Source organism: Bos taurus, chromosome 5, assembly GCF_002263795.3.
Source record: "Bos taurus isolate L1 Dominette 01449 registration number 42190680 breed Hereford chromosome 5, ARS-UCD2.0, whole genome shotgun sequence".
Classification (NCBI taxonomy): domain Eukaryota; kingdom Metazoa; phylum Chordata; class Mammalia; order Artiodactyla; family Bovidae; genus Bos; species Bos taurus.
This window is the reverse complement of record NC_037332.1, coordinates 104,276,412-104,304,261: the sequence shown is the minus strand read 5'-3', so window position 1 is coordinate 104,304,261 and position 27,850 is coordinate 104,276,412. Positions and strand designations below refer to the sequence as shown.

The 27,850-nt window shown below is 51.6% G+C and overlaps 1 protein-coding gene across 2 annotated transcripts in view; it reads right to left on the bottom strand.

The window, feature by feature from the left end:
- The window catches only part of VWF (von Willebrand factor), a 124,547-nt gene that overhangs the window by 41,422 nt on the left and 55,275 nt on the right, over positions 1-27,850 (bottom strand). The window contains exons 18-34 of one of the 2 annotated variants that reach the window (XM_024991341.2): positions 26,243-26,403; positions 22,060-22,163; positions 20,879-21,017; positions 17,503-17,637; positions 16,018-16,164; positions 12,640-12,780; positions 12,392-12,505; positions 10,643-10,799; positions 9,706-9,864; positions 8,910-9,045; positions 5,605-6,983; positions 3,973-4,089; positions 3,750-3,890; positions 3,320-3,463; positions 2,889-3,053; positions 1,312-1,355; positions 489-666 (exon numbers count right to left, since the gene is read on the bottom strand). In XM_024991341.2, the coding sequence (XP_024847109.1) occupies positions 489-666; positions 1,312-1,355; positions 2,889-3,053; positions 3,320-3,463; positions 3,750-3,890; positions 3,973-4,089; positions 5,605-6,983; positions 8,910-9,045; positions 9,706-9,864; positions 10,643-10,799; positions 12,392-12,505; positions 12,640-12,780; positions 16,018-16,164; positions 17,503-17,637; positions 20,879-21,017; positions 22,060-22,163; positions 26,243-26,403 (3,561 nt within the window). Of the gene's footprint in view, positions 1-488; positions 667-1,311; positions 1,356-2,888; positions 3,054-3,319; positions 3,464-3,744; positions 3,891-3,972; positions 4,090-5,604; positions 6,984-8,909; positions 9,046-9,705; positions 9,865-10,642; positions 10,800-12,391; positions 12,506-12,639; positions 12,781-16,017; positions 16,165-17,502; positions 17,638-20,878; positions 21,018-22,059; positions 22,164-26,242; positions 26,404-27,850 lie in introns of both variants that reach the window. The other variant, NM_001205308.2, reaches the window with a different exon arrangement.

Here is a 27,850-nt window from a genome sequence, read left to right as displayed (position 1 = left end):
CCAATCGTGTAAGAACTTGAGAATCCACTTCCAGCCCCACGATCCCCAAAGGCAGGCGGTCCATGCTGGGATCAGGGAGGCTTTTCAGCTCTAACTCAAGTTCAAAGTCTTATTTATTACCCAGGAGCAGGCATCTAACCAGTATCCTTGCCTGGAGAATCCCATGGACAGAGGAGCCTGGAGGGCTACGGTCCACGGGATCACAAAGAGTCAGACACGACTGAGCGACTGAGCAAGAGGCTGAGTACTGACCTCAGAAAACCAATTCCTCCCTCTGGTTATGCATTATCTGGGGATGTGCCCTCCAAAAGGCACAGGAAGGAGATGGGGAGCCCTGGAATGGGATAGAAACACGTCCCAAGGACAGGAGAGTGAGGGAACATGGGTGGTAGGGGCAGGAGATGGCCTTCTGGTCTACCTCTTGGCACAGACAAGCAAAAGGCACCAGACCCTGAACACTGCCCAGGCTGAGGAAGCAAAGGACTCACAGGGACAGGCCCAGCGGCAGCCACAGGCTTCCTCCATCCTGAGCGGGGTCTGGCCGTCGGGGCATGATGGCTGTGGCCCCTGATCGCAGTTGACCCGGTGACTCTTCAGCAAGGTCTGGCCATCTGGCAGGCAAGTCACCGTGTGGCACTGATCCAGCAAGGTCCAGACGTCCCCAGGCTGCAGAGACAGAACCACATTCGGGCAGGGACTGGAGTGAGGCACTTCAACATCCACTAGGCAACTAACCCTCCCGCCCTCAAGAGACACAGAAACTACAACTTGGGCCTGATTGGCAAGGAGATAGGAGACAGAACGTAAGATTTACGGGTGGATCCACTCCCATCCCCAGCCAAAATTTTTCAATTTTTTATTTACTTATTTAGGCTTTTATTATTATTTATTCCATGCTAGGTCTTGCTGCTGCGTGGGCTTTCTCTAGTCGTGGCGAGCGGGGGCCACTGTCTAGTTGCCGCGCGTGGGTCTCATTGCGGTGACGTCTCCCGTGGTGGAGCACAGGCTCTGGGGTATGCGGGCTTCAGTAGCTGCGGCTCCCGGGCTCTAGAGCACAGGCTCAATAGTTATGGCCCACGGCCTTGGTTGCTGCGCGGCATATGGGATCTGCCCAGATCAGGATCGAACCTGTGTCTCCTGCCTTGGCAGACAGATTTTTTACCACTGAGCCCCCAAGGAAGCCTCCAATTAAAAAAAAAAAAAAAAAAAGCTATTGGACCCAGACCAAAGGAGGAAACATTAACCAGGAGGTTGAGGACTCCAAATATACATTCCTGATCTTTCCTTCAAAGCCAACAGAAAGGAACTTACCCTCCTCTCATTCCCGTCCTCATCCACGCAAACACTGACGAACCCTGAAACAGACACAAGTCAGACCTCTGTCCCCACCCACCACCCAGAAATTGTGAGCCATTCACTCAGCTAGCTGGCTGGTCCTTGAAGCTGGATTGACCGAAAAGAACGTGAGTGAAATGAGCAGTGAGGGTTCGGGTATGGAAGATTAGAAGGCAGTCATCCTGTGGTTCTTCAGGCAAACATTGTGGGGTGCTTTATTTTTTTGGCTTTGCCTTATGGCTTGCAGGATCTTAGTTCCCTGACCAGGAGAGCGAGTCCATGCTCCCAGCAGTGGGAGCGTACAGTCCTAACCACTGGATCACCAGAGAATTCCATAAGCTTTGTGGTTGTTAGTCATTATAGTGATACAACAGTAATAACATGGCAACAACTACAATCGATATCTTCTTGTCCTCTTTTCTATGTATTGATATTAATATATCAGTGCCTAGTAAGAAGAGGGAAATGAGACAAGATCCTGAAACCTTGAAAGAGATCTTCAAAATTCCTACCAAGAGAGCTATCATCTAGCAAGACAGGGCAATAACTCCTAGTAGGTTTGGACTCACACCTAATTATATTAGGAAAATACAAAAAAACAAGTTTAAAAAATATCATGCATGTGGAAAAAAAGGAGATCAACCCAGTCAATCCTAAAGGAAATCAACCTGAATATTCATTGGAAGGACTGATGTTGAAGCTGAAGCTCCAATACTTTGACCACCTGATGCAAAGAGCTGACTCATTGGAAAAGACCTTGATGCTGGGAAAGACTGAAGTAGGAGGAAAAGGAGACGACAGAGGGTGAGACAATTGGATGGCATCACGATTCAATGGACATGAACTTGAGCAAACTCCGGGAGATAGTGAAGGACAGGGAAGTCTGATGTGCTGCAGTTCATGGGGTCGCAGAGAGTCAGACACGACTTGGTGACTGAACAGCAATGGTAAAAACAAAAAGCTTCTAACCCTAAATCAATTTAAACTATGGTACTTTGATGTTAAATTCTATGTTACTGTATTTCTTTTTTTAATCTTTTTATTTTCTTTTTTATTGAAGTATAGTTGATAGACAATACTGTGCCAGTTTCAAGTATACCACAGAGGGACTGCTATATTTTTTAGATTACATTCCATCATAGATTATTTCAAGATCTTGAATGTAGATCTCCATGCTATATGGTAAATCTGTGTTGCTTTTCTAAAGTCTTTTACACCCATGCTGAGCATGAGTGCAGGGCCTGGAGAAGAGGTCCATGACCTGCGGATGTTAGGGTTCCCTGCCTCTGCCTTCCGTTTCTTTGTCCAGAAGCCCCATCTATAGTGAGCAAGGACAGTAAGGAGGGAAGGAAGTATATACACAGAGAACTTTCTGGCAGCCCCTTGGAGGTTTGTCTTACAATCTCCCACAAGCAGAAATTTATAGATCATGGCCTATAAAGCAGTCTTAATTCAAGGCCAAATCTCACGTATGGGAACCTTCTAGTGTCGAGATGGGTTTCACTGCTTTTGCTTCTATTTTGAGGGGATAAGAGAGACATCACAAGACTCACCAGAGCATAGCCTCTGGAAGAAAGAGTTGCCAAGGGCAACCATGCTGGGGAGGTCTTCGATCCGCTGGAGCTCTGCCACGTTGGAGCTGGCCCCCGGACCCGCCAAGACCCTCAGCTGGGCTGCATCATACTGGTCCCCAATCCCGATGGGGAACACAGCCACTCCTGCGGTTACAGAGGAACGAGAAAGGGTCTGTGCCCACCTCTGGTCGAGTGGGTTCAGAGTGGTCTGGCCTGAAGCTTCACCCAGCCACTTGTAGAGCCTCAATATTTTTAAGCAATTATCCTCCAATTAGAAATGAATTTTTTTAAAACTACAAAAAAAAAAATGAGCTGTTCTCCAGGGAGATACTAAGATGCTACATCATTCCACTCACCCCGCACTCCACGCCCACCCCCCCAGCCCACAGGACTGAACTCTGGACACTCACGGTTGGATCTGGCAGCAGCGGCGGCCGCCTCCACTGAATCCATGGAGGAGCCTGTGACCAGGATCACCACCACCTTGGAGGCACTGGGCCTGGCACCGTGGACTTGGGACGTGATGTAGCGTGCCGCGAAGGACAGTGCCTGCCCTGGGAACAGACAGTGGACCGCACAATCAGTCCTGACTCAGGACTGGGGGTCCTGAGGCCAGCTGAGCACGCCATCTCCCGATGGAGCCTCGGATCCCTGAGACGGGATGACTCGGAGACTCGGAGAGGCTCACATACAGGTGAGGGGAGGAAGAATGTCTTGGCCCTTAGTTTACAGGAAGGGAAACTAAGGCCAAGGAGCGACAGCCAGCCGGGGTCACTCGGTCACTTGTGCCCAGAGCGGGGACCGCACGCGGCCCCTACCCCCATCCCGCACCCACGTTACCAACTTGGCTGGGGCCTCCCTCGCGATGCATGGGGTCCACAAGGCTCAGCAGGTGGGCTTTGTCCACGTGTATGTCCCAGGGCACGTCAACGTTGGTGTTGCTTCCGTACTGCAGGACCGACACCTGGGTGAGCTGAGGGCCTGGCGGGAGACGGGGCGCAGGAGTCACGCTCTGGATCAGCGGGAAGCCCCCGAAACACCCTGCTTCGGGCGCCTCACTCACCTAGGTTGGCTTTTGAGATGAACGCCTTGGCGAAACTCTTCATTTCGTCAAAGTAAGAGGCTGGAGAGGTGGAGGAGCCATCCAGGAGGAGAACTACATCCAGGGGCTGGCTGCAGTCTGCAGAGACAGGAGGGAGTGGCCAAGGGCAGCGGGGGACAGGCCCCAGGCTCCTGAAGCAGACACTCACCGGACAGTGTGTGCAGGGCGCTGGACTGGGAGGAGCCACATAAGGGAGGCATGTCCCCCAGTCCTGCATGGGTGTGGCAGCTGGTGCCAGGCGGCAGGCAAGGGGGCTGCAAGACCCCAAGTGTGGAGATGTTAGGGGGATGCCAACATGCCCAAAGGCAGTTTAAACACCACAGGCAGCAGCAAGAGGCAGAGGCATCCTGTCCCTCCATTTCGGGGGCTGCAGCTCTTCTAGAATCCAACAATAGACTGGAGCAGAAAACAGGTGGATGGCAAAGGAAGCAGAGCAAAGCACCCCTGGAAGGTGGACTTGTGTGTCCGTGGGTTTCAGGCGGCACGTGAGGAGCTAGAAGGTGATTCTATTGCAAAGGCCTAAAGCTCATGTTGATGGTTGGGACCAGGGTCATGATCACCGTGAGGAAACAAACTCTGCCCCAAATGCCATTCTGAGACTGGATGAAGCCATTACTGAGAGATCACAAGAGTTTAGATAAATCGGTAGCCCAGATAAAAACCAAGAAACAAAAGCATAGACAATGAAAGAAGGCTAGTGATTCTGGAATGGTTCCAAACACTCCAAATAAAGATACTCTAGAACTAGGGATTGGGCTTCCCCAGGGACTCCGTGGTAAAGAGTCCACCTGCCAAAGCAGGAGACACGGGTTCCATCTCTCGTCCGGGAAGATCCCACATGCATGGAGCAACTAAGCCCGTGCATCGCAGCTGTTCAGCCTGCAGTCTAGAGCTGGGGAACCACAACTACTGAAGCCCAAGCGCCCTAGAGCCCATGATCCGCAACAAGAGAACCCGCCACAATGAGAAGCCCTTGCACTACAACACAGAGTAGCCCCCGCTCACCACAACTAGAGAAAAGCCTGAGTGCAGCAACAAAGACCCAGCACTGCCAGAAATAAGTAAGTAAATAAAGAAGAACTAGAAACTGATCAGTCGTTAGTATCAGTTAAGAAAGTAGTAATAATAGCAGGGGAGATAAACCATTTTTGAGTGCTTGCTATGTGCTAGGTACCATTCTAAGCATTTTACAAGTAAGCACTATTATTATCCACATCTTACAGATGCATGCATGCTGGGTCGCTCAGTTCTGTCTGACTCTTTGCAACCCTATGACTGTAGCCTGCCAGGCATCTCTGCTCAAGGGATTCTCCAGGCAAGAATACTGGAGTGGGTGGCCATGCCCCTCCTCTAGGGGATCTCCCCAACCCAGTGATGGAATCTGGGTCTGCAGAATCTTTACCATTTGAGCCACCACAGAAGCCCATAAGAAAAGATCCTTCCCCCTCAAAAGACCACAGATGCCTCTCCCTGAAGGCAGGACATGACAGAAAACACAGAGCAGAGAGACAGATTGGAGCCTGAGAACGGCATCTCCACCAAGGCAGCCCCTAGCCCCCCAAGTTCTCGCTCCAACGCCAAGCCCCCACACACCTGGGGCAGGGGCGAGGGTGGGGAGGTGCGGGCCGTCTTCGGAGCAGCACCGCTGCAGCACCAGATCTGGAGCTTCTCGGGGGAGCCTCTCGAAGTCCTGGATGAAGATGGGGGTCTGGGGCCAGCTGACCCTCTCCAGCTCCTGCACATCCACGCGGGGGCCCACGCCGATGGGCACCAGCTGGATGTCTCCAGGCATCCGCTGGATCTTGTCCGAGGCCGGGCTTCCTGTCACCATGTAGACCAGGTTGGGCGCCTGCTCCCGGTCCCCCTGGCTGGCAGAGAAGCTGTGCTCCGACAAGTACTGCAGGGCCAGCCCCGTGTTTGTCTGGTTGCCACCTCGGTAGCGGACTTCACGGAGTCGCTGCAGGACCACGTCCTTGGACTGTGGCTCCCTGAAGGAGTGCTCCACAGTCACCACATATGAGTACTGCAGCACTGTGACGTGGATGCCGTCCTGGCCCACGTCCATGCGTCGGATCACCTCCTCCACAAACTCTGCGCTCCTGTTGAAGTTGGCCTCGCCCACCTCGTCCGAGCCTTCCAGGAGGAATGCCACATCCAGGACCACAGAGCTCCTCTTGGGTCCCGGCAGCGAAGGACCCAGGAGCTGCGGCGCCACAGTGACCTGTGCGGCGAGGGGATGTTGCGTCAGGGTCGGGGCAGGCACCTCGAGGGCGAGGTCGCAGAGGTAGCCGACAATATCGTCCATCCGCTGCTCCAGCTCGTGCACGCCACTTAGCACAAAGGCTTTGTTCTCAGGTGCCTGCTTCTCAATGAGGCGGATCTGCTTGAGGCTGGCGTGGGGCCCGATGCCCACGGGGACCACGGAGACCTTCTTCTTCTTCAGGCCCTGGACGTAGCGGACCAAGTTCCGGGCCAGCCTGGGGGGTTCCTGGCTGGCCGTAAGCAGCAGGGCCACGCGAGAGGCCTCAGGCCGGTCAATCCTGCCGAAGATCTGGAAGAGCGTGTACTTCAAGACCTCGCTGGTGGAAGCCACCTCGCTGCCCGCATACTTCACCTGCCCGGCAATGCGCCGAAGCTCAGATGGCCGTTTCCGGTCTTGCAGCGCGAGGTAGGCATGGGAGCCATCATGGTACTCCACCACGGCCACACGGATGCGTTTCTGGGAAATGTGCAGACGCTCCATCATGCCCACCACGAATGCCTTCAGCGTCTCGAAGTCAGCCTCGGACAGCTTGGAGGAGCCATCCAGCAGGAAGACCAGGTCCAGGAGTTTGCTGCAGAAGAAGTCATGCAGGGGCGGCTCCGGGATGTCCTCCACATATGGGGTTGTGGGGATGACCGGGCCTTCGGTGGGGGGCGGGCCTCCTGGCTCCTTGCAGGCTTCACAAGTGAGGCTGACACCATCACAGTGACTGCAGGAGGGGAGAGACCAAAATGGTTCAGAAAGAAGCACACACACACACATATATATACACATGCACACATATACACGCATAAATATACACATACACATATACACATACACATATACACATACACACTTCCCTTGAGTTGTGAGTCCCTTAAAAACCAAAGCTTCTACCCAACCTAGGACCTAAAAATGAATCTTTCTTCTTTCTCGGCAGTCCACACAGCCATTCAAATTTGATTGATTTTCAACCTATTCCTCGAACAACATAAATATTTAATTATAATCCAAGCCTTCTCCCAAATATCTCCAAAGACAAACACTGCTCTGTAATGTTGATGCTGACCAGGACTTGAAAATGCTCTGCTGAAGATATATGTTTTTCAGTATTTATTAAACAGAGTCTAAGGTGCATAATTCCGTAGCATGTTTAACATGTTGGGCTTTAAGGAAGAAAGGAAAACTGGAGTAAAATCATTTTGGAGAGATGAATAAAGATTTGAAATCCCAGCTTTATCTGGCAGAACAAAGTACTGGGGGTGGTGTTCTCGGGTCTCCAAGATGCTAGATGGGGAACAACATTAACTCATTCATTCTTTCCCACAATGGACAGATGGTTTATGCCCATCACATGCCAGGATCTGGCTGTGCCCCACACCCAGCCCCAAGCCCCCACACAACTTATCACCCCACCATGCCAAGTTTCCAGTCCCCTGGTCACTTCTCTCCCTTTCACCAGGGTCCTGGAAAGTGGCAGGGTCTGCCAGACCACAGGAGAAGCTGCCTGCGGTGGAGACCCATTCAGGCTAGAACCTTGTTCTGCAGGCACTTTCTCAGCCATTGTGGCCACTTGCTCTCAGCATCGCAACAGAGTGGGGAGACAGCAGTGCCCTGAGCCCCGGAGTATCCCTATGGAGCGCCTCCCAGCAGTGTCCCCAGCCTGCTCCAGAACCGCTCTCCACACGGGCTCGCAGCTGCAGCGTGTGCCCAGGTGACTGTCCTCCCCATGCGCCTGCGGCTCAGAACCCCTACTCCTCGGCACAGCCGGGGGCAGGCAAGGTCTTAACGGAAAGTCGACTCCTACTTCCTCATGCTGCACGTGGTTTAGGGCCTCCATCCTTGGTTGATAAAGCAGGAGTGACAGATTCTCGACTTTTCTGTGTTTGCTAGAAAATCCACCCGGGCAGAGAGCAGTCGGGGTCTGGGCCTCGCATGAGTGACAGACTCCCGACTTTCCTGTGTTTGCTAGAAAATCCACCCGGGCAGAGAGCAGTCGGGGTCTGGCCCTCGCAGCTGTGGCAATGGTCCCTTTCTTCCTCAGCGAGTTTAAGTTCTCGAGTTTAGGATCCCATAAGGAGTGGTGCTGAGCATACAACGTTGGAACATAAATCCTCGACTTAGGAGCAGGGCTTCAAGAAGCTCAGAGCTCAACCCCCTCCTCACCTCCCCAGGGCCAGCTGCCAGAGGCAATCAGGCAGTGGGGCAGTAGGGGGCCCCTACAATCGGTAGGGGGAGTGACCCATGCCTCCCTCCAGTTATGAGAGCCTCATTCTGGCCACCTTGGCGGTGGCCCACGGTGTATGAGCCCTGCTACAGGGTCAGGGACTCCACCTCACTTTCCCCCAACCTGCGTCCCAATGTCCAGTAAACAAGAAATCTGCTATCCATAGATGCCTGTCCCCAGACCAGATGCCACCTCCAGGGACAAGAAGAGGCCAGACTCTTCCTTCAGCAACAAGAGATAAAAACCTAAATCTCCTAAGAGGTGTTTCCTGGGGAAGAAATCTAGTCTGTCCTCAAAGACAGAGAGGCAAACCGAACAAGAACAAGACGTCCTTCCCCAAACAGACACTTCCGAGCAAGCCCCCAGGTTTGACAGTAAGGCTGATCATTCAGACAATCAGGGGCAGGGTAGGGGGTGCTGTGTTACCAGATCTGGCAATGCTCAGGGTCCCCAGGGTTCAGGGTCACTTTCTTCCCGGAGGCTAAGCGCCGGCCCTCCACCTGGCACACAGGGCAGTCCTCGGGGTTGACGCAGGTCTGCAAAAGCTCGTCCAGGATTTTCCCTGCGTGACAAGCCTCTCGTTAGGAGCCAAAGTGGCCACCTTGCCTGCAAGGAAGACTTTCCTGGCACCAAAGGGCCTGTCCCAGCTCTGCCTGCCTCCCCCGAGGGCCACCAAATCACTTAGGGAGCATCCTTTCACCTACAAAATTGGGAGAGGGGGTTCCTTCTCCTACCTTGCCTCTTCCAAATCCCGGGACAAAGCAGGTCTTATCACCAGGGATCTTTTTGTTCCTCCACCAAAGAAGATACCTGATAACTCTCAACCTGTGCTACCCACTGCTGTAGCTACTAACAACCAGTGGCTGGTTACATTTGAATGTAAATTAAGTAACATCAACAAAACTGAACATTCAATTCCTTAGACACAATGAGCCACATCTGAGTTGAACTCTCCTGGCATTGCAAAAAGTTCTATCAGAAAGTGCTGCTCCAGATGATAAACCCATCAATTGACCCCCAGAAGCATCACACGGGAACTCAGCTTGGCAAAAATCTCAGCTGGCCTGGCTCTGGTGGAAGGACATAGAAACAGGACATAGGGTGATGGGGCTGGGGACAGAAGGGCCCTTGGGCGAGGCTGAGACGAAGCAGGACGGGGCGGCACTTTCCTGAGGACCAGCCCCACCCTCCACTCCATCCCCACAGGGGGCCAGGGCCTCACCGGGTGGGCAGTGTGCGTGGCAGCCCTCCACGCACTGCACGGGGCAGGCCAGGGGCTCCGGGTGCTGGCACGTGACTGGACAGGCCGGAGCACAGCTGTTGTAGCGCCACTCGCATTGGTACCCACTCTCCTTCAGGTTCCGCTCCTCACAATTCTGGGCTGTGCAGACCCCCAAACAGGCAGGATGGTTACTAAGGCCCCAGACAACCCCATGCAGCCCCGGACAGATGGCAGGAGACCCGTGGGGATGACAGCCCGGGGGAGGACAGTGGCGCTGGGGAAAGACACAGTCACCCACGTCCAACGCATCTGGGCTTTGAGAGCCCCCCAACCAGCAACCCAGTGGTTCTGAATCTGTTTTCCTTATAAAAATGTTCAGTCGCTCAACACAGGGAGGAAGAGGTGACATAAGCATCTGAGCTGCTCGATCACAGTGGTGTGAAGCGTGCTTAGTGGCTGTCGTGTCCGACTCTTTGCAACCCCATGGACTGTAGCCTGCCAGGCTTCTTTGTCCATGGGATTCTCCAGGCAGGAAGACTGGAGTGGGTTGTCATTCCCTTCTCCAGGGGAGCATCCCGACCCAGGGATTAAATCCCGGTATCCTGCACTGCAGGAGGATTCTTTACCGTCAGAGCCACCAAGGAAGCGCTTGTGATGGTAAATGTGATCGAGTCTAATTACAGGCACACTGACCTCTTTCTTCTCTTCATCACCACTCCCTCTTCTTCTCCCAGAATTTCTCCAGAAGAGGCTCTCCCTGTTGCTCTACTCAATCCTGACCCTCCTCACGCACACCTGTGTCCTGACCCCTCCACCTCGGCTTTCACTCCCAAGTGGGTCTTTCTCCCCCACCAAGGCGTCCACCCCCAGGGTCTCACGGTCCAGCTGTGTGAGGGGAGGGTGCACGGCCAGGATCGCGAGGGACCGCGGGACTCACGGCACAGTGTGGCTGTCCTCCAGGTCACCACCTGGCCGTGCTGGGCACACTCATGGGCATAGGCAGCGATGGTGTCACAGAAGCAGGAGCAGTCCCCGATGGACTCGCAGGAGCAGCTGTCATAGATGCAAACATCCAGGTACGGCTCGGGGTTCACCTGCAAGGGAGGCGCGGGTGGCCATGACCCAGGGCTGCGCTTGGGGACTCTGGCCCTCAGCCAGGCGGGAATGTGCCGTTGATCAGAGTAGGGACAGCGGCTCCAGAGCAGAAGGAGAGATGTGAGGCCATAGTCTCCAGGAGGGGGTGGGTAAAAAGGCAGAAATCCTATGTTCTCATCTGGATTCCAGAAAAGGGGGGAAAAGGCAGGCTTGCCAGCCTCTCATAGATGAGATGTGCCTGAGAATTTTTCAGAAGAACATTCCTTTCAACCCATCTGTTCCAGGCACCTGATGAGCCATCATCCATCCCTATAACCCACTCCCACCCTCATGGGAGTCTGGGTGCTTTACATAAACACAACACACACACACACACACACACACACACACACACACACACTCTTTCCTGGCCTCCACTCAGCAGAGAGACCAAGAAAACCAAAAACCCATCAGGACCACCCATACTGTCCCGCTAAGATGCTATAGGCTGACGTGCTGGACCTCGGCTGGCCCAGTGCTCCTGGACTCCGACCCCAAACCTACCCTAGGGGAAGCCCACCTGCCGTCTACATTCAAGCCCTAACCACCTCCCACTTTCCACCTGCCGCACACCTGACCCCCACACACCAGCCTTGCTTGGGAGAGTTGCGGTTGGAATGAACCGGACATTAAGCAGCTCACTGTGCCCCACAGCCTTGGTTTCTTTGACCCTCTCACTGCTTCCCCACTTCCTGCTCAGGCGCCCGGGGTCTCCACCAAACCAGGGGATCCTACCTATCCTTCTGGGTGCTGAGGGACTAAAATTCACTGGCTGGACAGGAAGAGATGAAACACAGGTGTTCAGCCACTCCCACGAGGGCGACACGATGAAGCAGCAGGCCTGGGCACCTGTCTGTGACTGCCCCTACATGTGTACATACATATACAAATACACACGTACCCACAGATACACATGTGGGCATATATACATTCAGACAGAGACAGAAACCTACACTGAACCTTTTGCGGAGAAATTCCTCATCACCACGTGAGTTAAAGACATCCAAAGAAGCCATAAAATACAGGCTCAAAATCTGGCTTTAAGAGGATTTCCTTGGTAGTCCAGTAGTTGGGATTCTGCACTCCCAATGCAGGGGGCACCGGTTCAATCTCTGGTCAGGGAACTAAGATCCCACATGCCACACAGAGCAGCCAAAAAAAATTTTTTTTTTAATCTGGCTGTAAGACCAGAAGAGTTTCTGTAAGACAAGACCTGGGAGCCCAGGGCACAGGTGGGATGTCTGGGGCCAGAGACACAGCAGGGGCAGGAGAAGGGAACCCACCATTCTGAGGTTAGAGATAAGGTAACCTGTGGGGGACAAGCCCCAAGACTGAGGCCAGAAGGGCAGCTCAGGCAGGATGCACAGAGAGCCAACCATTGCACAGAAGAAAAAGGCTTTGCCAAGCATTGCTTTCCTGATAAGACATCGATTATTCCTTTTCTTTCACAGACTGAAGCCACAAGAGGTGAGCAACTACAGATCATTTCTAAAGCTCCTGGAAGCATCCACGGTTAGAAGTGCCTGTCTCCCAGGCCCCCTGCTGCCCTCACCAGCCTGTTGCACTCTCGGAAAACATCACTGGTGAGGACCCTGCAGGAGGAATCCACCATGGTCTGCTTCATGACGTTGTCATGGCAGATGGCAGGGGCCGAGTCCAGCCGCACCTGGGGAACCAAGAGGGAGAACACAGATGGACCCAGAACAGTCAACCCGGAAGCAAACAAGAGTCCCTCTCCCCAAGCCCCGCCCCCTGCAGGCCACACGACCCACAGCGCACAGCAGAGGGGACCCAACCTACTTTCTGGGTGTCAGCACACTGTGGGCTCACTTTCCAGGAATTCCCAAAGTCCACGGGGTTTTCCTCCACTTGGAGGCTGCTGCTGGTGAGGTCATTGTTCTGGACGCCATCGAAATTCCCACACAGGCCGCATACCCGCTCCTGGGGGACAAGTAGGGGGAGCGTGAGCTTTGCAAACCTCGGAGAAAACTGGCTGAGTCAGGAGGAGGAGAGTTCCAGGCAGCACGGGAGGCAGACTCGCCTGAGGAAGAGGAGGAGGGAAGGGGATGGGAGGGCAGCCCAGAGGGAGACCAGGGTGGTCAGCAAAGCCCCAACCCTGCCAAGGCCCTTTCCCTGCTTCTGCACTGACCCCCATGCTGTAATTGTTCAGTCACTCAGTTGTGTCCGACTCTCTGTGACCCCATGGACTGGCCTCCCTGTCCTTCACCATCTCCCTGAATTTGCTCAAACTCATGTCCATTGAGCCAGTGATGCCATCCAGCCATCTCATCCTCTGTCTCCCCCTTCTCAGAATGAACATAAATGACCCCATGTTAAGGTTAAGGAAGCCAAGATCATTCACAGAGAGAAGCAGCACACCCAGGTCCCTCGGAGGGCCAGTTAAGCAGCCAGGGCCCTGATCCCTGCAGTATAAACCGTCAGCCGCCCCAGTAAGGGTCTGAGCAGAAGAGAAGCTGGTTCAGCATTACATCAATGAGAGTGTGAGAGGTCTCAGGAAGGAGCCCTCTAGTCCCACTTGACTGTGGACAGCTGCTTGCCTTCCCTGGACAACTGCAGCCTGTCCAGAGCAAGCTGGCCAGGATCCTCTGTGTGTTAGTCACTCAGTCGTGTCCAAGTCTTTGTGACCCCGTGGGCTATAGCCCACCAGGTTCCTCTGTCCATGGAATTCTCCAGGCAAGAATACTGGAGTGAGTTGCCATTTCCTTCTCCAGTGGATCTTCCCGACCCAGGGATCTAACCCAGTTCTCCTGCATTACAGGCAGATTCTTTACCATCTGAGCCACCAGGGAAGGCCAGGATTCTGCTGTATACTAAATGCTACCAGCGCTGACATAATATCTTACTTCTCTCCATGTTCACCTATCAGGGGGTGCAGTATACAACAAATCCTGACCAACTAATGAATGAATAGATGAAAACCATCACATAAGAACCACTGGACAAAGACTTCTTCAGCAGTCCTGTGGTTAAGACTCTGCCTTTCAATGCAGGGGGTGCAGGTTCAATCCCTGGTCAGGGAACTAAGATTTCATAAGCCGCGATGTATGGCCAAAAAAAACTTTTTTTAAGTGGACAAAATCAGCCTGGAAAAGAAAAGGTGATGCTTTTAGAACCTTTTTGAAGTCCTGCCTTGAGACAAAGAGAGGTGATTTATTCTGTTTTGCTAGGAAACATGTAAGAAAAATGTTCTCATAGGTGGGCAAAAGGACAAAGATTTTTACGTGGCCTGACAGCCCCTGCGTATGGCCCTGCCTGGTCCCTGTCCTTACTGACCACCAATCACCTCAAGCCCCTCCTCTCTAGCCACCCTGGTCTGCTTGTTCAACACAAACACCATCTACCTCAGGGACTTGGCACCTGCTGTGCCATCTGCCTAAAGTCAGGATATTTACACGACTCCCTTCCCTCTTCCCCAAAGACTCTTCTCACACTTTCTCATCAGACGAGTCTCATCAGACCAACCCATCTAAAATACTTCGTGGTCCAGTGGTCTAGAATCAGCCTTGCAATGCAGAGGATGTGGGTTTGATCCCTGGTCGGGGAGCTAACATCCCACACGCCGTGGAGCAACTGAACTGAACCCGAGCACCACTAGAGAGTCCCTGCCCTGCAATGGAAGATCTCCCATGACACAACTAAGATGCAACACAGTCAAATAAATAAATAATAATAATAAAAAATAATAGGGACTTCCCTGGTGGTCCAGTGGCTAAGACTCCACGCTCCCAATGCAGGGGGCGTGGGTTTGATCCCTGGTCAGGGAACTAGATCCCACATGCTGCAACTAAAGCGTGTTTACAGGCTGCAATTAAGACTCGGAGCAGCCAAAAAATAAATGAAAATATATTTTAAAAATATATATATAATCTTTAAAATATAAAACACATAATATCCCCACTAGAATATGACCTCCATCAGGCTTCCCCGATGGCTCAGAGAGTAAGGAATCTGCCTGCAATGCAGGAGACACAGGAGATGCGGATTCGATCCCTGGGTCAGGAAGATCCCCTGGAGGCGGGCATGGCAGCCCACTTTAGTATTCTTGCCTGGAGAATCCCATGGACAGAGGAGCCTGGTGGGCTGCAGTCCATGAGGTCGCAAAGAGTCAAACACAACTGAGCGATTAAGCAAGCAGGCAGGGTTGTGGTAGGCAAAACGACAGCCGGCCCCAGAGATGTCCACGTCCTAATCCCCAGAACCAGGAATATGTCACTGTACACGGCCAAGGGAACTTTGCAAGTGTGTTAGGTCAAGGATCTTGAGACAGGAAGACTGTCCTGGGTCACCTGGATGAGCTCAGAGTGATCACAGGGTGCAGGAGAAGTCAGAATGAGAAAGGCGATGAGACCGAGGGAAACGGAGAGCAGAAGACACTGTGCTACTGGCTTTGAAGGTGGAGGATGGGACCACAGCCAAGGGATGCAGGCAGTCTCCTGAAGCTAGAAAAGGCAAGGACAGATTCTCCCCTCACTGTATCAATAGTAAGTTATTTTCCCCATACCCAGAGTACCTAGAACAGTGCTTGACACATAACAGGAGTTTAGTAAGCATTTGTTGAATAATGGAATGAGTCATTGCTGATGCTCTCCAGAAACAGCATGGGGTCGCAAGGAGCAGCCTCACTCAGGTACGAGCTGAGAATGAGCCATCAGAATGCTGGGAACGTGGGTCCTGCCACCAGGGCAGACAGAGCATTCATCACATACATGCGTGGAGGAAACGAAGTCCCAGCAAACCGTCAAGACCTGGCCAGACATCACGAGCTTCCCCCCAAGCAGCTGATGAGCCATCTCACCACAGCCCTTGGCAGGTGCTGGCCTGGGCTCCATGGGAGGTGCACCCCGAATGTTCTGAGGTGTTATAGTCACATTGTGCATGATGGGTTTTGCTCCTTAGGTTAGGAAACCTTAAAAATACCTACTGCCAGTCAAGGGACTGTTTGCAGGGTCCAGGACCCTCCATCCTGCCCACGGGCAACTGTCTCGGGAAACAGCCGAGGTGAACTCTAATCCTTGAGTCTTATCTGTGTTGGGAGGAGGCTGAACCAGGTGACCACCCACCTTCCCCCTGAGACTGGGGGTGGGGATCCCAGATGCTGCTCAGGGAGCTGAAGATGCAAGCAGACAAAGAGGGAGGAAGTGGAGAAAGGCCACCCACCTGGTACGTCCGCTTCAGGAACACGGAGACGGCCAGGTGCCCGTCCCAGACCACAGAGAGGGCCTTGCCCAGCAGCACAGTGATGTACCGGCCAGACTCCACCACCTCAAAGTGTGTCTCATCCTTCATGGGCGTCTTCACGTTCACCTGAGCGAGAGACCAGGACAGTAAGGGATAGCATATATGTGTGTATACATGTGTATATATATAATGTATGCTTGTATATGTGTATGCTTCTGCTGCTGCTGCTGCTAAGTCACTTCAGCCATGTCTGACTCTGTGCAACCCCACAGACGGCAGCCCACCAGGCTCCTCTGTCCTTGGGATTCTCCGGGCACGAACACTGGAGTGGGCTGCCATTGCCTTCTCCAATATATGTGCATATACCTGTATATGTATGTGTATATATATATAACGTATTCTTGTATATGTGTGTATATATATTTGTGTGAATAATGCATGTATGTATGTGTGTATTCATTTATTATATAATACATATAAATGTGAGACTTAATATATATGTATGTATAAAATATTTGCATGTATAATGTATGTGTATATATGCGTGCAGACATTTGTATATATTATATATATAAATGTGGGTACATACATATACATGTGTATGTATGTGTGTATACTTTTGTACACATTATATATGTGCGTGGGATATAATATTTATGTGTATGTACATACGTGTATACATTTGTATGTATATGTGTGTATACATTTGAATATATAATATATATGTATATGTGTGTATAATATATTTATATGTGTTGCATCCATTTGTGTGTATAATACATATAACTGTGGGTATGTAATATATATGTATACATGCGTGTAAATGTGTGTATACATTTGTATATATAATACAAACAGCTATGGGTATATAATATGTATGTATTTGTGTGTATGTGTGCTTATAATATATATTTGTATAATACATGTGTTTATGTGTGTATATATGTATATAATACATATAGCCATGGGTACATAATACATATGTATGTGTGTGTAGAATATGTGTGTGTGTGTACATGAGTATATATATAATTCATATAACTATGGTATATAATATATATGTATGTGTGTGTACACAAATGTGTGTATTTGTGTGTGTATAATGCATGTTTATATATGCATATGTCTATGTGTGTATTGTAATAACATGACTGTGGACATATAACATATGTGTGTGTACACACGTATTCCCATATGAAAGTCCTCCCACCCTCCACTACCCCCCAAGTCCGCCCTGGCTCTTCCTACACTGGTGCAAATACAGTTACACACCCTCCTCCACACGTGTCTGCACTTCCTTTTACTAAATCCATCACCATCTGCACCCGCCCCCCTCGCGGGACATGGTGAGGTCTCTCCACCAGCAGCATCGTGCTCCACCCGCACGTGTCCTGAACTAATGCTGGGCACTGCTCCCCATCAGCTAATGGGGGCACTGAGGGTGGGGCACCAGCCCATACTCACCTCCCCGTCAAACAGCTCTATTTCTCCTCCTTCCACCAGGATGGTGATGCGCTTCCTGCACTTCAGGGAGGGGACGCTGCACCCCTCATTCCCCACCAGGACCCGGAAGGTGCCGGGGTTACTACCACAGTGGTCCTGGGGAAAGGGGTGGATGTCAGGAGAGAAACACGATCCTTCCACCCCTGCCCAGACCAGCAGACCCGTGGTCGGTGCTCCCAGGCCTTTGAAGGGAGTGTTACAGGAGGCTGCCATGACCACATGCACGTGTGTATGCGCTTGTGTGTTCATGAGCCAGACGACACTCACAAGACTGCCATCCTCAGCCATCAGCCATGAGCAAGCGCCTACAGTCAGGCAGGGAGAAGGGCTGAGGGGCAGGAGGGAGGAAGAAGGGAGACAGCGGAAGGTGGACACATCAGCCTGCTGATCCCCCACCCCGCCCCGGAGCCTGTTGGGCCAGCCTCAGCAGGGACCCACACCATCAGGCATGCGACACTTGGTAGATCCAAGCTCCAGCGGAGTCCCCTGGGCGGCTGGCCAGGACTGTAACCAAAGACCGCCAGACCCAGCAACACCAGCTGAGCTGCCACCTCTAGAAGGCACTGGTCCTCGCTGGGGTCTACACAGAAAAGCAGCAGAAAGGGACACGCTTCTGGCAAACACCTCCCATCGTGGCTGTCACTGTGGTGTGATGGGGAAAACCACTCAACTTAGAAAAGCTAGGTGCGGGCTTGTTTCTGCCACATCTGGGATGATGTTGAGTAGGTCACTTACCTCTCTGACTCACACACTCATACAGACACACACACACACAGCACACACATACAATACACACTTGCACACATACACACACATACACATATACATAAACAGACACACATTCATATACACACAAAGACACACACATAACATATATACAATACACACTTTTGCACATACATACATGCACACATGCACACATGTACACACATATAGGCATGCATTCATATACACACAAAGACACATATACACACATGCATTCATGTGTGTACACATTCATACACAGTCACACACAGTCACACACAGTCACACACAGTCACACACATGCATATACACATAAGTGCACACATACACACACAAACACACATATACAGACACATTCATATACACACATACACCCACGTGTACATACATAGATAACACATGCAATACACACTCTGCACATACATAGACACACATACACACATACATACATACCACACGTAGGACGTGCCCCTCTGTAAGATGGAATTAGCCAACCTAACGGGACTCTTAGGTTAAACGGGTTTGTCTCAGGCTAATGGGGTCGTCAGGTTAATGCGTTTGGGTTGGGTTAGTGGGATTGCCGGGTTAAACGGGTTAGGGTTGGGTTAATGGGATTGTGAAAGTTGTAAGAGGGAACAAAGGTAGAAGCGCTGTGTCACCAGCTGAGAGTTTTCTGAAGGGGAGGGTTTAGTCCTGAGAACACCTCCCAAAGGAGGAAGGGGAGTCAGGGAGGGGACCCAGGAAGAGCATCCTTGAAGGGACATCAGCACTGGCTGTGGGGCAGGACTAGTAGCCCCCCGAGGGGCACAGCTCTGTGGGGGCACGACTGCCCACCTGGGCAGCTTCACTGGGCAGGCAGAGCCAGGGCAGGGGGTCTGACCAGTTCCTCTCACTGCACTGAACTGTCGTGCTTTCTGGGTGCCCAGATCTGAACCTGACTGAGGGTGGAGCCCCAGAGCTGGGTCACCCCTTCTTTTGCTACCAAGGCTGGAGGGCACACAGGTAACAAAGGTGGGCTTCCACATACGACCTGTGGGGAAGCCCCAGAGGGCACCTGGGGGTGCGTAAAACCATTTCATGGGGTGCATGCCCGTCTGCCAGCATGCCGCCCACCTCTCTGGGGCCAATCTGGGGCAGGGGACAGAGGCAGGGGGCTCCTTCCCCCCACGCCAGGCAGGTGTCATGCTCCATCTCACTCGACGCCCGACTCCCTGCAGCCCTGACTCCGAGGCTGAGGCTCCTGTGGGTCTGTGGTCTTCCCTCCAGACCACACCGAGCCCCTCCTCCCCGGCTCGGGAGAGGGGAGATGAACAGACCGCAATCTGTTTAAGCTGCAGAGTCCAGCCTCCTCACTGTCGTGAATAGAGAGCCCAGCCCTCCTTGCTCACCCACATCGCTGTCAACCAGCAAGAGACACGCCCAGGAGTCCACCCACCGGGAGAGGGGGCAGAGCGGCCCTGAGTCCACAGCTAGGATCCCCTGGGGCTGCTTCCCACCCTGCGGGCAGTAGGATCTGCTCTACCCCACACCCCCTCCCCACTCTGAGCTGCACTGGGTTGGAAATGAAAACGGTGAATAGGATAGAATAGGACAGGATACGACAGGATAGAATAGGATAGGAGCGCCCTACATATGAACTTTCAGGTGGCAAACTTTCAAAGCTGCAAACGTGCAACTCGTGTTCTAGCGAGGAACCATCACGTCAGGTGCGAGTGAACGGGCAGCTTGCCCTCCGTCTCCCATCGCTGCTGGCCCTTCAGCTCCACCATCTCCCCCGCTCCTCTCCCTCCTCCAGTCAGTAACTCTTCTTGCCTGGTCACTCGATGCCAGCCCCTGTATGCCAGCTGTTGGGCTGTTGTACTTTTGTACTATTTTACTTTTTTGTAAAGTACTATTGTACTTTCCAAGGTACTGCACTGTGAGATTAAAAATGTTTTCTTTATTTTTGTATTTGTTTTTTGTGTGTGTATTATTTGTGTGAAAAATATTATAAACCTGTTACAGTATAGTACAAAATATAGCCAACTGTGTTAGTTGGGTACCTAAGCTTACTTAGGTGGACTTGTGAACAAACTGGACATACGAACAGAACTCTCAGAATAGAGCGCTCTCAGAATAGCACTCACTCGTAAGTAGGAGACATGCTGTAGAATACAACAGAACAGAATAGATGGAATGGAACAGAATCACAGAAAGGGAAGGAAACTCCAGGGGTCATTTCCGCCATCCCCAGCGGGCTGTTCACTGCACAAGGATGCTGGCAGAGAGGGTGCTGGGGCCAAAATCCAGCCCCAATGCCACTCGCCATGGTTGGTCCCCTGACCAAGCTGTGTCTGCCAGGAGGAAAGAAGCCCTTCTCTCATTCCCTTGTGCTGGAATTGGGGTGACGGGAGCCTGCTCCATACCAAGGCCAGTCAACCAATGAGTTTCCATCCATCCCTGGAGGCGTCCAGGGAGTTGAGGCAAGTCGGCAGTCACCGGGGTCTTGAGGCCCTGCCTCTCCAGGGACTGGGAAGTCACTCCATTAGAAACCAGCCCCCAGAGCTGTTTCCACAAGCAGCTCTAGCCTGGGACCCCCCTCCCCGGGTCTCACCTGCACCAGGACATACTGGCACTCCCCCGGGAACAGGTACTTGAGCCCATCAAAGGTGAAGTAGTGAGCCAGGCCCAGGGCAGAGCAGCTAGCATCACACACGTGGTCCGTACAGTTCCACTTCCGGTCCTGACAGACGCTGGGGACAGGAGATAGGGGGTGAGGGTGAGGCCACCGGATATAGGGGCAGGTCCGGCATCAGGGCAGCCAGGGTGCCACCCACCCCCAGGAGGCCTTGGGAACTGGTAGGTGGCTTCAGGGCCTGCAGATTGGACCTCGTGGGGCTCTGCAGTCATGAACCCCCATGTTTTTAGGGAACAGGGCCAAGGAGGACAGGGAAGCCACGCTACCCACTCATCACAAGGGGGAAACGACCAAAGAAGAGCCCCAGTTGTCCGAGGTGACACTATCACCACCTGCTCCGAACGTGCTGAAGCCCAGTCTCCCAAGACATTACCTGGGAAGAGCCACTGGGTCTCTATACAATGGACCCCAAGGCCAAAAGCCCCTCTGAGGCTAAGGGAACACACAGGACAGAAGAGCAGGCAAGTTCTGAGTCAGAGAAATGGTGACCAGCCATGAACTTCTGCTGGGAGAGGGTCTGTGTGGGCAGCAACGTGTATAAACCCACAGGGACTTGCCAGCTGCCCACACCCCCATCTCCCCACTCCATACCAGAACCAACATCAGGAAGTCCACTCTGGGCGTCAGCAGTGGGATGCTCAGGCCTCCAGCCCCTTCCTGCCTGGCCCCTTGGCCCATCCCTAAAGCTCTGCAGGCCCCAAAGAAAGGCGGGGTGATGAGCAGAGTCAGGGACTGGGTGAAGGACGGTCCCTTTCCAGGCAGGCACCCTCACAATATGCCTGGAGGAGGGGGACCAGGATAAAGCCACAGAAGGACCCCGGCCTGGTGCCCTGGGGCAGTTTGGTTGCACATGCAGTGATGGACACAGCCCTTATATTTCCCCTGCCCCCTCCCTGCAGGGAAACACTGCTTTCCAGAGAGCATCCATCCAGGGCGAGCCCAGGGGATGAAAAAGATTCTCCCATTTGACAGATGGAGAAACAGAGGCAGAGGGAAAAGGACAGGTGCAGTCACATTCCCAGGAGTGGGGAACAGGCAAGTGACCAAACCCCTCCCCGACCTGCCCCCAGGACCCCCAGAACCGCTCCCAGCCTCACCAGCTGTTGCAATCGACCTTCACCCTGTCTCCGGGGGCATACTCTCTGCCCTGGTGGAAGCAAGGGCACCTTTCCAGGGCCACACACCTGTTCTCATGCCGGACCTGAGGGAAAGTGAAGGGAAAGTCTTGGGGCCACAGTGAGTGAACAGCCACGGCCAGAGGCAACCCGGGGAGCCCACGCCCAGACTGGGGCTGGAGACCCTGCTTGGCTCTCATCCACACTGGTCCTCCTGGCTCAGCTGGAGACGCTCTGACCCCCTCTGCCCTCACACACTGCTGCAGGCAGGAGCCCTGGGACCCAGTGGAGACTCCAGTAACACATGTCAAAAGCCCCTGACACATGCATCTCCTTAGACCAAGTAATTCTTCCAGGGGATTTCTCTAAAGGTAACAGAGTTATGGGCAAAGATTAATGTGCAATTATTTACCACTCAAAAAAAAGTGGGAGCAATTAAGTGTTCAACAATAGGAAAATGATTAAGCCCATTGAGGAATCTCCAGGTGATATTGGCCAATGGAAATATCAAAATCTTAAAAGTTTTGAGAACTACTTATTCTGTTAATTTTTAAAACAAGAGATAAAAAACTGTATATACATATAGTCTCAATTATGAAAAAAAATATATATATATACTTCAAAAACTGTCTGGAAGGGAATTTAGAAGTTGCCTCTGAGGGGGTGGGATAAGGGAGTTTGATTTTCTTTCTGTGGTTTTTAAATTTTCTTCTGATTGCTCTTCACTTAGCATTTATTATGTTCTATAATTGAAGAAACTGGACAATAGATTTAATGAAATGAAGTAATCGGTTAACAATGTACTTAATGTCCTGGAGGTAAAAGCGGAATACTGGCCACAGGTAGGGATGGACCAGAACCAGAAGCTGGGGGTTTTCAAGTCCCACGAGTCCCCTCCTGAGGGTCTGACGCACCTGCCCTCCTCCCCACCAGCCCTCCACCAGCCAAGGAGTTACCACGTGACAAGTTATACTCCTCACGGGATGCCGCCGAGGGGGCAGGGGAGAACTGAAAAGAGCCACTGGCCCCGGTGGGCTCAGGAAGAGCTGGCCAAGCCCCTCTGACTCCACATAGGGATCTGCTTCCATCCCGGCAGTCCAGGAGGCAGCCCTGGACTCCCGCTCTGCATGACCTTGAGAGAAGGACCCACAGCACTCTGGTTCCAAAGCCACCCAAGGGTGAGAAGCTTCTGGTATGGGTGCCCCAGCATCCACATGACCCCACTGCTCCACAGACAAGCCTGGGACCCCTAGGCTTGGAGCCCTGGGACAGGGCGATCTTGGGCTGAACATAAGGCTTTCATGTCAGGGATCATAGACTGAAATTATGTGTGTGAATATGTATATATGTGCATTCATGTACATGTGTTTGTATGCATGTGCTAGTGTATATGCATGCATTTGTGTGCATGTGTATATGTGTGTGTTCCTTGTGTATGCACGTGTGCATTTGTGTGTGTGAGTGCCCGCGTGTATGTGTGGGCACATGTATGTGGCTGTGTGCCTGTGTGTGTGTGGGTATATGTGGGCATATGTGTGGGTGTATATGTGTGTTGATATAAGTGAGTGCCCATGTGTCTATATTTGTGTTGTGGCTGTGTGTATATGTGTGTGCCTATGTGTATGTGTGGGTAGGCACATGTGTGTGTATGGCTGTGTGCCTGTGTGTGCCTATATATATATATGTGTGTATGCCTGTGTGTTTCTGTGTGTGCATGCATGTGTGTATATGTGTGCATGCCTGTGTGTATATGTGGGTGCATGTGTGTGTATGTGTGAGTGCATGTGTGTGTTAATATACATGAGTGTACATATGTGTCTATGTGTGTGTGTGCCTGTGTGTGTGTGTATATGTGTGCATATCTATGTGTATGTGTGGGTAGGTGCATGTGTGTGTATGGGTGTGTGCCTGTGTGTATCTGTGCATATGTGTATATGTGTGTGTGTGTGTGTGCATGCCTGTGTGTATATGTGAGTGCATGTGTGTGTATTAATATACACGAGTGTACATATGTGTCTATGTGTGTGTGTGCCTGTGTGTGTATGTGTGTGTATATGTGTGTATACCTATGTGTATGTGTGGGTAGGTGCATGTTTGTGTATGGCTGTGTGCCTGTATTATATGTGTGTGCCTGTGTGTATCTGTGCATATGTGTATATGTGTGTGTGTGTGTATGTGTGCTTGCCTCTGTGTGCGTATGTGTGTGTGTCTTGTATATGTGTGGGTGCCTGTGTGTGTGTTTATACATGTGAGTATAAGTGTGTCTTTATGCGTGTGCACCTCTGTGTGCATGTGTGTATATATGTATGTGTGCCTATGTATATGTGAGGCAAGGTTTCCCATTAAGAGGCTCTCAACTTTAACGCCACCAGCCCAGCTGAATCACCCAGAGTCCTAAAGCATTTTTAAAAAAAAATCCACAGAGATAGAAAGATAAAGACACAATGCAGAAGATGGGCGGGACGTAGATGAGACCTGGTCCACATGGAGGGTGGGCCGGCACTGCAGCCCCAGGTGAATGGTCCACATGGAGGGTGGAGGGTGGGCTGGCACTGCAGCCCCAGGTGAATGGCCCACATGGAGGGTGGGCTGGCACTGCAGCCCCAAGTGAATGGCCCACATGGAGGGTGGGCTGGCACTGCAGCCCCAGGTGAATGGTCCACATGGAGGGTGGGCCGGCACTGCAGCCCCAAGTGAATTTTGTGCAAGTCAGTCTCTTGGACATTGGGACACGAGAAGGATGATACAATAAAAGTAACGATTGTCCTTTTAGGACTTCAGAAGAGAACAGGCAGAAATAGTAGTCACGTTTGTTCATCAACTCATGACATCTTGAGCAAGAAAGGTTTGCGCTGAGAACTTGGTCCTGGGTTTCAATCGGCCCGAAGAAAAATTATGAAGTAGAAAAAATTTGGTTTTGTCACTTTTCTCTGAAAAAAACCCACCTCACCCCTTCACACTGACCCATTCTCCAAAACCTTTTTTTTTTTTTTTTTTGCCTTCCAACTGCGCTATGTCCTCCCTGCTAATATTTCCAGCTCAATGCATGTTTGCTACCAGGAAAGAATCTGATGAACTAACTCTCACTAAAGTGTGAATGACTTCCTATGAGGATTTATAAGAGAAGCTTTTTTAAAGTTCTTTTTTGTTAACCAAACTAACTTCATACCTATCATATTTTAGTAAATCTGATAAGGTGACAAACCATAGGAAGTATAGGAGATATCTTTGAGACAGGAGGGCTTTCTGGAACCTTTTAAGATTACATTTCATAGGATTTGCAATGCCCTCCTGTGAGGCTCTCTGTGGATGTGCCCCTGAGCCCAAGCTCTAACTTTCAAGAAGCAGCCCCAACCAAGAAGGAAAGGGAGAGAAGAAATAAATCAGGAGGTTGCAACTGACATATACTCACAACTAAACATAAAATTGATAACGAATAAGAACCTACTGTACAGCACAGAGAACTCTACTCAATACTCTGTAATGAGCTATATGGGAAAAAGAATCTTAAAAAGAGTGGATACATGTATAACTGATTCAGTTTGCTGCACAGCAGAAACTAACACCACATTGTAAATCCAAATACACCAATAAAAATTAATTTAAAACAAAACCAAATAAAAACAGCGCCAAAGTCTTTTCAGGCTTCCCAGTGGGCCAGCGAGAAAATCAGACCTCAAAGGACCAGGGAAATAAACACACTTCCCCTCTGCCAAGAGGTTCCCTGGTGCCAGCAGAGCTGGGTACCAGTTTGGAAGATGTGGCCACTAGACGTCAGAGGTAAGTGAGCATCTCGCAGACAGTGGTACACCTGGGGCTGGGAGACAGGAGACCAGGATTTCCACTACACAATTGTGTATCCTTGAATGGTTCTGTGTCTTTTCTGTCCTTGGTCTCCTCCAGTGTGGCAGGAAGTGTTGAAAGCTTGAGTCTAGGGCTCTGCCTGGAGACTGTGTCCAGCCCTGGCTGGAGGGCGAGAGACGGGCCCTGGACTGTGGTTTGCTGCCACCTCGTGGTGGATGCAGGTAATGGTATAATTTAAACGCAAGTGGTCCATTCAAGAATTTTTGCACAAAAAGGCTTGGGAACTTTTCTAGAGCAATCCCCTCATTTTTGTTGATCTTTCATGGGAAAAAAAAAACAACAACAAAATCTGGGTTCTCACCATGCCCGGGGGGCAGAGGCAGCCGGACACACAGCCAGTGCTCATGCATTCCAGGTCATAGTTCTGGCAGGTTTTGGTGCATTCAAGCCCTTCGGCCCTCGGGTTGTCAGCAGGGCACACCACCTTGACCATGGGGGGCCGGCAGGACAGGCTCCTTTTGCCTTGGAGTCAGGAAAACCACAGATCAGCGGAGGGGTGAACAGGTCTGCCATCTACCCTGTACTTCATCCCCTGCCTGCAGTCACTCCACCCTAGAGGCTCAGGCTGTACAAGCCCTGGGACACGGCACTGCCTGACCTCCAGCCGGGCCCTGGGCAGCAGCTTCATCTATCATCTGACCTCTGACCTTTGCCCACACTGAAGGCACTTCTGCTGAGCTCAGCACCCCTCCGATGGCCCATGTTCCTCATCCCCTGACCCTGCCACTGCCCACTACACTGAATCAGGACACACCGCAGAAACATCCAGAGCCAGGATTTAGCCAGGTGCTAAAAAGGAACCTTTGCCCCAACACAATCATTCCTAAAATTAGCTTAATCACAGGAACTTTAAAGGGGGCTTTGCTCACATGTCCTCCTCTGCCCGGCCCCCAACCGTCCCAGCCCCTCCATTTAAACCTGGAATATTCCATCCCTGGACCCTCCTACCTGTCCCCAACCCCCGCTTTGTCACTCTCCACCTGATCGCCTGACATCATATTCTGATGCACCATTTATTTTACTTCTTTGTTGACTGTTCACACCCACCCCACCCACAGGCTAAAATATCTGCTCCATGAAAGTGGGGGGGGTGGTGGTGGCGCGATATCTGCTTTGTTCACTGATACATTTCCTGACAATTAGTATCACTGCCTGATTGAATAAATGATGGCAGCAGATGACTGATACAGCACCTGTCTTTCAAAAACTGATGCGCTGGATTGCATTTTTATCTTACATATAGAGCATTTACTACCTCGTATGGGTAAGAAAGTCAGAATTTCCAGCCTCATTTTTATATGGAAACGTCTGTTAGGAAACTAAAACCCTAAGAGGTTAAATGATTTTTCCAAATCACATGAAATTCTAGGAGTTCCCTGACTTTGAAAAAAGATACCCTCCAGTGACTAGACAAGCAGACAACTCTAGGCAAGAAAGATATGAAAGACCTAAGAGGCAGAATGTAGCCGAGAGGGGTGACGTCGTGGGGGAAAGGCTTCAGTGAGAGAGAGCGGAAGGAAGAAAGAGGCAGAGGGATGCAGTGACCTTGCGGTCCGCTATGGACTGGATGGTTGTGTCCCCCCAAATTCACGTGCTGCAATCCTAACCCCCAAAGGTTAAGAGGTTAGAAGGCAAGGGCTGGGGGAGGAGATTGGTTATGAGGGTGGGTCACCAATCATCCCTCATGAATGGGGTTAGCACCCTAAGGAAACACGCCATGGGGCTCCCTCGCCCCTTCCACCACGTGAGGACACAGTGAGGACCCAGAATCAGGTTCTCACCTGACCATGTGGGCACCCTGCTCTCGAATCTCCACCCTCCAAGACTGTGAGAAGGATCTGCTGTTTACAAGCCCACAGTCTGCAGTATTTTGTTACACGGCCTGAACAGACTAAGAAAAAGTCCTAAG